The sequence below is a fragment of the Corythoichthys intestinalis genome, chromosome 6, assembly GCF_030265065.1.
Source record: "Corythoichthys intestinalis isolate RoL2023-P3 chromosome 6, ASM3026506v1, whole genome shotgun sequence".
NCBI classification, from domain to species: Eukaryota; Metazoa; Chordata; class Actinopteri; order Syngnathiformes; family Syngnathidae; genus Corythoichthys; species Corythoichthys intestinalis.
This window is the reverse complement of record NC_080400.1, coordinates 9,901,851-9,911,258: the sequence shown is the minus strand read 5'-3', so window position 1 is coordinate 9,911,258 and position 9,408 is coordinate 9,901,851. Positions and strand designations below refer to the sequence as shown.

The window sequence follows — 9,408 nt, the reverse complement described above, 5'->3', positions numbered from 1 at the left end:
ATATATATATATATATATATATATATGTATATATGTATATGTGTGTATATATATACATATATATGTATACATATATGTATATGTATACATATATGTATATATATATATGTATATATATATATATATATTAGTTTGTTTTTTTTCAATTATACAGTGCCTTGCAAAAGTATTCGGCCCCCTTGAATCTTGCAACCTTTCGCCACATTTCAGGCTTCAAACATAAAGATATGAAATTTAATTTTTTTTGTCAAGAATCAACAAGTGGGACACAATTGTGAAGTGGAACAACATTTATTGGATAATTTAAACTTTTTGAACAAATAAAAAACTGAAAAGTGGGGCGTGCAATATTATTTGGCCCCTTTACTTTCAGTGCAGCAAACTCACTCCAGAAGTTCAGTGAGGATCTCTGAATGATCCAATGTTGTCCTAAATGACCGATGATGATAAATAGAATCCAAATGTGTGTAATCAAGTCTCCGTATAAATGCACCTGCTCTGTGATAGTCTCAGTATACCGGCTTGTTCACGAATGGAGACTCGAGAGTTCTTGTTTTACTGATGTTTACTGTAGTCTTGCCTTTACTACAGATCCACCGTAGAACTGGTGATACAATGAAGTGGTGTACAATTGAATAAATGAAAATATACAAAATATAAAACACAAATGAAAATATACATACCACTTTGGCCTGCTCATGAACAAACAGGGAACTTTACTTGACTTATTTAGCCTTTATACGGCTTACTTTCAGCAACTCGAACGAGCTAGTGCTGCTTATGCTACAGCTTGCTGCATCGGACTTTCACTTCCTTATTGGAGAACAGGACGCGACCTGATTGGTTGTGCGTTCACTGCAATTAAACTTGGAAATTTAACAATTTTAGTTTAACCTTTCAACGAATTATTATTAACAATGTACTTCCATGAATTGTAAAATTACAACAGGAAATAAAAATAATGCACACAAAAATAATTAAGTTGCACGTCTTGTAAAAGTTAAATTAACTTTAGCGATTCAACAGCTCCGCTTGCTGGCGAAACAAAAAAGTTGCGGGACAACTTGACAGCTGTTACACTCCCACCATCACACTATTACTACAGTATGTGTGATCCTTAACATTCAAGTAAACAATATGCAATGATGAACTATTTACAAAGTCAAACATCTATTAGTCCTTAACCAGCTTCTAGCAAAAGTACCGTTTTGTGTATCGGTCTTTCTAAAACAGTCTTAGAGTCACCAATCAGAAGCTTGACCTTTCTGACTCTGCCATCAGCTCCGGGTGTGACTTCTACAACCTTGGCGAGTTTCCACTGGTTCCTCGGAACACAGTCTTCCTGTAGAAGAACGATGTCGTCGATCTTCATGTTTCTTCTGTTCTTACTCCATTTAAGTCTCTGTTGCAGGTTTAACAGATATTCCTTTCGCCATCTGGTCCAAAATACATTCGCCAAATACTGCAGTCTTTTCCATCTTTTTTGCAGGTAGAGGTCTTCTTTGACGAATTCTCCAGGTGGTGGTGTGATCACTGTTGATTTCATAGTCAAAATATGATTCGGTGTGAGCGGCTCAGGTCCTACAGGATCATTAAGGCACTCAACAGTTAGTGGACGACTGTTCACTATTGCCATAGTTTCATACATGAAGGTTCTCAATGATGAAGTGTCCAATCTTGAAGCTGACTCGTCGAGAATGGCTCTAAGAACATTCCTTATTGTCCGAATTTGTCTTTCCCAGACTCCTCCCATGTGACTTGAAGCAGGTGGGTTGAAGACGAAACTTATCCCGAGACTTTTGACCTTCTCTTGAGTTGCTTGTGTTAGGAGCTCATTCCGTGCACCAATAAAATTAGTGCCTTGATCGCAATGCAGTTGACTGACATTGCCACGTATTGCTATGAAGCAACGCAGTGCATTGAGAAAACAGTCTGTGCTGAGGTCATCCAAAACTTCGATATGAATAGCTCTCGAGCACATACATGTAAACAAAAGTCCATACCTCTTGACTTCCTTTCTCCCTTCCTTAACACAGAAAGGTCCAAAACAATCCATACCGCTGCATGCGAATGGAGGGGTTGCTTCTAGTCTTTCAGATGGCAGGTCGCCCATCTTTTGTTCTTGGTTGTATTTCCTGTATCTTCGGCATTTGACACATTTGTATATGAACGATGAAACTTCAGTACTGCAGCCAATTATCCAGATGCCATTAGCACGAATTTCATTGACTGTCATTCCTCGACCTTGGTGGTGTATCTTCTCATGACAATGTTTGATGAGCAAACGTGAGACGTGATGATCTCTTGGCATGATAACTGGATGTTTGATGTTGGGATGGAGCGATGCCTTCGTCAGTCTGCCTCCCACTCTAAGGATATCATGCATGTCAAGGAATGGACTTAACTGGTACAACTTTGATTGAAATGACTTGAGTTCTTCTTTGTCTTTGAGTGATTGGATTTCTTTGCTGAATGTCTCCTTTTGAATTGTGCGTATGATGAACTCTTCAGCTTCTTTTCTTTCTTCCAATGTAGTACTTTCATTTGACATCACTTTTGAATTCTTTGCAGACTTAACATATCTTCTTAATCTTGCAATTGCTTTCACAGCTCTTGTCCAATCTGAGAACTTTTGCAGCCGTTCAGTGACATATTTCTCCTCCTTTGCTTGTACTGTGAAAACATGCATGACCTTTAGCTCTGGATCTTCAGTGTTAATCTCTTTCAGTTTAACATCATCTTTGGGCAGTTCCTTTTGCCATAAGAAACATGGGCCAGTGAACCAGTTGGACTCAACTAATTCTCTGGTCATGATTCCTCGCGATGCGTGATCTGCAGGATTTAGTTCAGAGGCGACATATCGCCATTGACTAGGTTCTGTGCTTGATCTGATTTGTTGTATTCTGTTAGCAACGAATACATGAAAGCGTCTTGCGTCATTATTGATGTAACCAAGGACGACTTTAGAATCAGTCCAGTAGTATTCTTGAATGTCCGGTATTTCTAACTCTCTTTTCAGAAAGCTAGCTGTTCTTGTAGCTACAACAGCCGCTGAAAGCTCCAGTCTTGGAATCGTTGTCACTTTCGTAGGTGCGACTCTTGCTTTCCCCATTACAAGGGTGCAGTGAACTTCTCCAGACTTCGTCACTGTTCTTAGATATGAGCACACGCCGTAACCGGATACACTGGCATCAGAAAAGCTGTGTAACTCATACTGTTGGACTTGGTTGAATGTTGACGGAACATAGCAACGTGATATCTTGATTGTGGACAGGTTCTGGAGGTCTCTAAGCCAGGCTTCCCATTCAGGTTTGAGATCTTGTGGAAGCGGCTCGTCCCAATCCAGCTTTTCCTGACACATTCTTTGGAGGATTCTTTTGCCGACGAGAATGAATGGGGCCACAAATCCGAGTGGGTCGAATATTGAGGCCACTGTGGAGAGCACTCCTCTTCTGGTGAAGGGGTTGTTTTTCATGACAACTCTGAAGCAGAATATGTCCGATGTTACACACCAGTGAACTCCTAAGGCTCTTTCCATCTTTGGCTCTCCCAGTGCTAGATCCAGTTCTGTTGCTCCTTCTGCACATTCTTCCTTTGGAATAATAGCAATCACCTTTTCGCAGTTGCTAATGAACTTGTGCAGGTGCAGCTTTGCTGTGTCACATAGTTCTCTGGCTTCTCTTACAATCTGCAGAGCTTCTTCTTCCAAATTTACACTTAGCAAACCATCATCAACGTAGAAGTTGTGTTGGATGAACTTAACAGTGGCTTGACTGAACTTACTTTTTCCTTGGTCAGCTAAATGTTTCAATCCAAAGTTTGCGCAGCCAGGCGATGATGCTGCGCCAAACAAGTGGACTCTCATGCGAAAAACTGCTGGTGGCTTTTCCATGTTACCGTCCTCCCACCATAGGAATCTAAGGTAGTCCTGGTCTTGTGTGGCGACATGAAATTGATGAAACATGCGCTCTATGTCGCACATGATAGCCACCTGTCCTTTCCTGAAACGACACAGAACTCCAACGAGGGTGTTTGTGAGATCTGGCCCTGACAGGAGATGTTCATTCAGAGATGTATTCTGAAACTTTGCCGAGGCATCGAAGACAACACGTATCTTATGTGGCTTCTGTGGATGGTAGATGCCATGATGAGGTATGTACCATGCTGGTTGGTTGTGTAGCTCAGCTTCTGGCACCTTTTCAGCATCACCCTTCTGTATGATGTCTTGCATGAATGCCACATAATCTTTGTAGTAGCGCTCATCTTTCCGGAGGCGCCGCTCAAGACACTTGAGCCTGTGTTCTGCACAAATTTTGTTATTTGGCAATTCAGGTTTTTCTTTCTTAAAGGGTAGTGGCATTTCAAAGTGACCATCTTGCTTTTGTTTGATGCCTTCTCTTACTTTAGTCAGAAATAACATGTCCTCTTGTGACATCGACTCTTCTTCAATGCTTCTTTCAACGAAGTCCATTTCCAACACTTTAATTATTTGAGCAGGAGTGACTTCTTTGACTTTGTTTCTGTTCACAAAGTGCACTTCAGGTTTGAGTTTACAGCTTGGTTCAATAGCTGGTATGACTTGTTTCACAATAACACGATGGCTCACTCCTATTTCATCTACATATGCACTCTCGGTGTCACTGTAGCCAATAATACACCAACCAAGCAGGGATTTCAGTGCGAATGGCTGGTCTCTTTCACCACTAATGACTTCTAGTGGGAGTAAAGCTTGAGGACAATTATACCCAATCAGTAACCCTACATCGCAGTCAAGCTTGGGTGCCATCTCACTTGCGAGATGTTTCAGATGGGACCAATTCTCTGCCGTCTTACTTGTAGGAATATGTGATCTGTTGGCAGGAATGTAGTTTCGAGTATAGGTTGTGGGCAACTTGATTCTTGTTTCGGAATTCATGCCCCTTACTTGTAGGTCTTTCATCTTGTGGCTTGACACGATCTTTGTTTTAGAAGTCATTGTGGAGATCTTAAGTTTGACCGGCTCAGACTTTGTGTTTAAGGTCTCAGCTGTGTCCTTCAAAATGAATGTGGTGTCGCTTTGAGTGTCAAGCAAAGCATACACAAGTCTTTCGTTTTTTGGTTCATCCACCGTTGAGACATAGACTGGAATAACTGAAGAAGTACAACCTTGTGACCTTTGTTGCACTACTCTGTTAGACGTAACTTGTGTGGACTCTTGTTCTTCTGACACTGTTTCCTGATTTGATGTTGACCTTACTTGATCGTTCTTTGGTCTTTGTTCCTTGTCTCTTTTCTCTCTGTCTTGATGAAGACACGTTGGATGAGGCTTTTGGCACTTGTCACAAACACTTCTTGACGTACAGTTTTTGGAGTTATGACCGGACTTGAGACAGCCAAAACACAGTTTTTCAGACTGCACAAACTTAACTCTTTCTTCCACCGACTTTTCGAGGATCTTTCGACATTTATGAATTGTGTGACCAGGTTTCTTACAAAAAAGACATGTGATATTTGGTTTTTCATTGGAGCTTGTGCTGAGTGATTTAGCATTCAGCATTTTGTTCCCTCTTGGCTTCTCTTTGAACATGTACTTATCTGGTTCACTTGGCTTCATTGCCTGCAACGAAGTGATTGGATTGCATGCAATTCTTGCTTCTTTATTCAGAAATTTCACAAAATAACTGAAGTCAGGGAACATTTTGTGTTCATCTTGGAATTCAGTCGCCTTTCTATTCCAGCGTGCACTTAGCCAATCAGGGAGCTTTGCTGCTATTCTCTGATTTTCTACACAGTCATTCAACACTTGTAGATTTTTAATGCAAAGCATGGCTGATTCAACACTTGTTAGGAAATCTGCAAACTGGCGTAAATCTTTACTGTCTTTGGTGCCGATTTTATGCCACGACTGAATCTTATCTCGATATGACTTGCCAATCACAAATGGATCTCCAAACCTGTCATTGAGAATTTCCCAGGCAGCAGAATAGGCTGCATCTGTTCCAACTAAAAAGTGTCCTTCGATGGCCATTTTAGCTGAACCTCCAACATACTTTCTTAGGAAGAAAAGTTTTTCTTGAGTTGGGATATTTTTACGATCAACTAATGTTTGAAAAGACAGTTTCCAATCATTAAACTGCAGCGGGTCACCTGTGAAGATAGCAGGCTCCGGGATTGGAATTCTGTTTGCCGTGATTGCTTCAGCCAATGTCTGTACGAGATCAATGGATGTTGCAGTTGTCATTGCTGGTTGATGCACAGCTGCTTGTTGAGGTGCAAACTGCTGACTTGTGAGAGCAGCAACTTGAGATGGAACAAATGGTTTAGAATGGACATTGAGAACGCACGGTTGTGGAAGAGAATTATCGTGTTTAACTTCAGAATTGGAAACAGGAGGTTTTTCTTCAAACTCACTGTTTAGACTTTCAGCATACACCCTTAATCTGGCTTGAGCTGCATTGTGCTTTTGAATTTCTTTTAATAGTTCCACTTCTTTTTTCTTTTCCTCTAACTTAGTCTTTATTGTTGTGCTTTCTGTCAGAAATTGAGCTCTTCTCTTTGCATCCTCAACTTCAAGTTCTCTTATTTCTTCTTCACATTGATGCTGTGTTTTCATTATTTTAATGACTTCTTCAGAAGCTGCTACTTCAGCTGCAGCTTGTCTTTGTTGTAGTGAAACTACAGACGACTGTTGGGACATTCCTGACATGGACTTTGATTTATGTGTCAGTATAGAAGAAACGCTAGAAGAACTACCTTCAAAAACTGACTCTGAGTCAGGCCAGGCGATGCTATCTGGATCACCTTTTTCTTCCAGAAGACACTGAGCTTTTGCTCTGGCTGCTTCAGTGATAGACCAGCACATATCACATTTTCTTCTTATTTCAAAATCAGGAATTTCATCCCTACTTCTGAATTTGTCATAGATTTCACATATCTCAGTCCTGATAGCGCTTATAGCACTCACAGCTTCAGGTAGCAAATCAGTGTCCTTGTATTTCAGCATTCTTTTAAAACTGTTAATTTGGTATTTCCACTTCTTATAAATTCGCTCAAAGTCCTTTACCAAATCAATGAACTTGGCTTCTTGTAAGGATTTTCCTTTTTCAGTGAGAGTGCGTGCACGCTGACTTCTACGTGGAACTTCTGGATGTGTGCTATCAGTGAACATTGATGACAGAAGTGTTTCTTCTCCAACTGCTTGAGCTTCTGAATGCTGTTCTTTATTTTCATCCTGCACAAACAATCCTGCACTGCTTTGTTCAGCGGGCTGGATAATATCTTTCTTGTCTTCTGCCATTTTGCCTTGTTTTCACTTTATACGCATACAGTGACTTTTATCTTGCTGGCAAATGTGCAACCTTTTGCGTAAATGTCACCTTGGAAGTACTTGTAATACTTGCGATACACAAGTCTTAGTGCTTTCTTGATTAGCTTTAACTTATTAGCTTGCTTATTGACTTCTTCAATGCATTTCCAAGCGTGTGTAGCATGTCTTACTTGCAGCTTCTTCCGACCGCCATGTTGCCTTCTCTGGAATTCTTTCTCCAGAGCAGAAATGTTCTACTTTCACTTCTCCGAACCAGAGGTGTTGTACTTTCTCTCTCCGAAGCAGAAGTGTTCTACTATACCGGCTTGTTCACGAATGGAGACTCGAGAGTTCTTGTTTTACTGATGTTTACTGTAGTCTTGCCTTTACTACAGATCCACCGTAGAACTGGTGATACAATGAAGTGGTGTACAATTGAATAAATGAAAATATACAAAATATAAAACACAAATGAAAATATACATACCACTTTGGCCTGCTCATGAACAAACAGGGAACTTTACTTGACTTATTTAGCCTTTATACGGCTTACTTTCAGCAACTCGAACGAGCTAGTGCTGCTTATGCTACAGCTTGCTGCATCGGACTTTCACTTCCTTATTGGAGAACAGGACGCGACCTGATTGGTTGTGCGTTCACTGCAATTAAACTTGGAAATTTAACAATTTTAGTTTAACCTTTCAACGAATTATTATTAACAATGTACTTCCATGAATTGTAAAATTACAACAGGAAATAAAAATAATGCACACAAAAATAATTAAGTTGCACGTCTTGTAAAAGTTAAATTAACTTTAGCGATTCAACAGCTCCGCTTGCTGGCGAAACAAAAAAGTTGCGGGACAACTTGACAGCTGTTACACTCAGGGTTCTGTTTAAAGTGCAGAGAGCATTATGAAAACCAAGAAACACACCAGGCAGGTCCGAGATACTGTTGTGGAGAAGTTTAAAGCCGGATTTGGATACAAAAAGATTTCCCAAGCTTTAAACATCACAAGGAGCACTGTGCAAGCCATCATATTGAAGTGGAAGGAGCATCAGACCACTGCAAATCTACCAAGACCCGGCCGTCCTTCCAAACTTTCTTCTCAAACAAGGAGAAAACTGATCAGAGATGCAGCCAAGAGGCCCATGATCACTCTGGATGAACTGCAGAGATCTACAGCTGAGGTAGGAGAGTCTGTCCATAGGACAACAATCAGTCGTACACTGCACAAATCTGGCCTTTATGGAAGAGTGGCAAGAACAAAGCCATTTCTCAAAGATATCCATAAAAAGTCTCATTTAAAGTTTGCCACAAGCCACCTGGGAGACACACCAAACATGTGGAAGAAGGTGCTCTGGTCAGATGAAACCAAAATTGAACTTTTTGGCCACAATGCAAAACAATATGTTTGGCGTAAAAGCAACACAGCTCATCACCCTGAACACACCATCCCCACTGTCAAACATGGTGGTGGCAGCATCATGGTTTGGGCCTGCTTTTCTTCAGCAGCCACAGGGAAGATGGTTAAAATTGACGGGAAGATGGATGCAGTCAAATACAGGAACATTCTGGAAGAAAACCTGTTGGTATCTGCACAAGACCTGAGACTGGGAAAGAGATTTATCTTCCAACAGGACAATGATCCAAAACATAAAGCCAAATCTACAATGGAATGGTTCAAAAATAAACGTATCCAGGTGTTAGAATGGCCAAGTCAAAGTCCAGACCTGAATCCAATCGAGAATCTGTGGAAAGAGCTGAAGACTGCTGTTCACAAACACTCTCCATCCAACCTCGCTGAGCTCGAGCTGTTTTGCAAGGAAGAATGGACAAGAATGTCAGTCTCTCGATGTGCAAAACTGATAGAAACATACCCCAAGCGACTTGCAGCTGTAATTGGAGCAAAAGGTGGCGCTACAAAGTATTAACGCAAGGGGGCCGAATAATATTGCACGCCCCACTTTTCAGTTTTTTATTTGTTAAAAAAGTTTAAATTATCCAATAAATTTTGCTCCACTTCACGATTGTGTCCCACTTGTTGTTGATTCTTGACAAAAAATTAAAATTTTATATCTTTATGTTTGAAGCCTGAAATGTGGTGAAAGGTTGCAAGGTT

The 9,408-nt window shown here is 40.7% G+C and overlaps 1 protein-coding gene across 3 annotated transcripts; it reads right to left on the bottom strand.

Moving 5' to 3' along the window:
• Positions 1 to 367: 367 nt before the first annotated feature.
• LOC130917316 (uncharacterized) lies at positions 368 to 8,157 on the bottom strand. 3 transcript variants are annotated; one of them, XM_057838585.1, is made up of 3 exons: positions 7,773 to 8,157; positions 6,391 to 7,693; positions 368 to 6,279 (listed from the first exon to the last, which is right to left on the bottom strand). In XM_057838585.1, exons 2-3 carry the CDS (start codon positions 7,274 to 7,276, stop codon positions 1,181 to 1,183), a joined length of 5,985 nt encoding a protein of 1,994 aa, XP_057694568.1. In that variant the 5' UTR covers positions 7,277 to 7,693; positions 7,773 to 8,157; the 3' UTR covers positions 368 to 1,180. The 3 variants fall into 3 exon arrangements, with proteins under 3 accessions (XP_057694568.1, XP_057694570.1, XP_057694567.1); XM_057838587.1 differs by having other exon boundaries at positions 7,477 to 7,693; XM_057838584.1 differs by having other exon boundaries at positions 368 to 7,693.
• Positions 8,158 to 9,408: the final 1,251 nt, after the last annotated feature.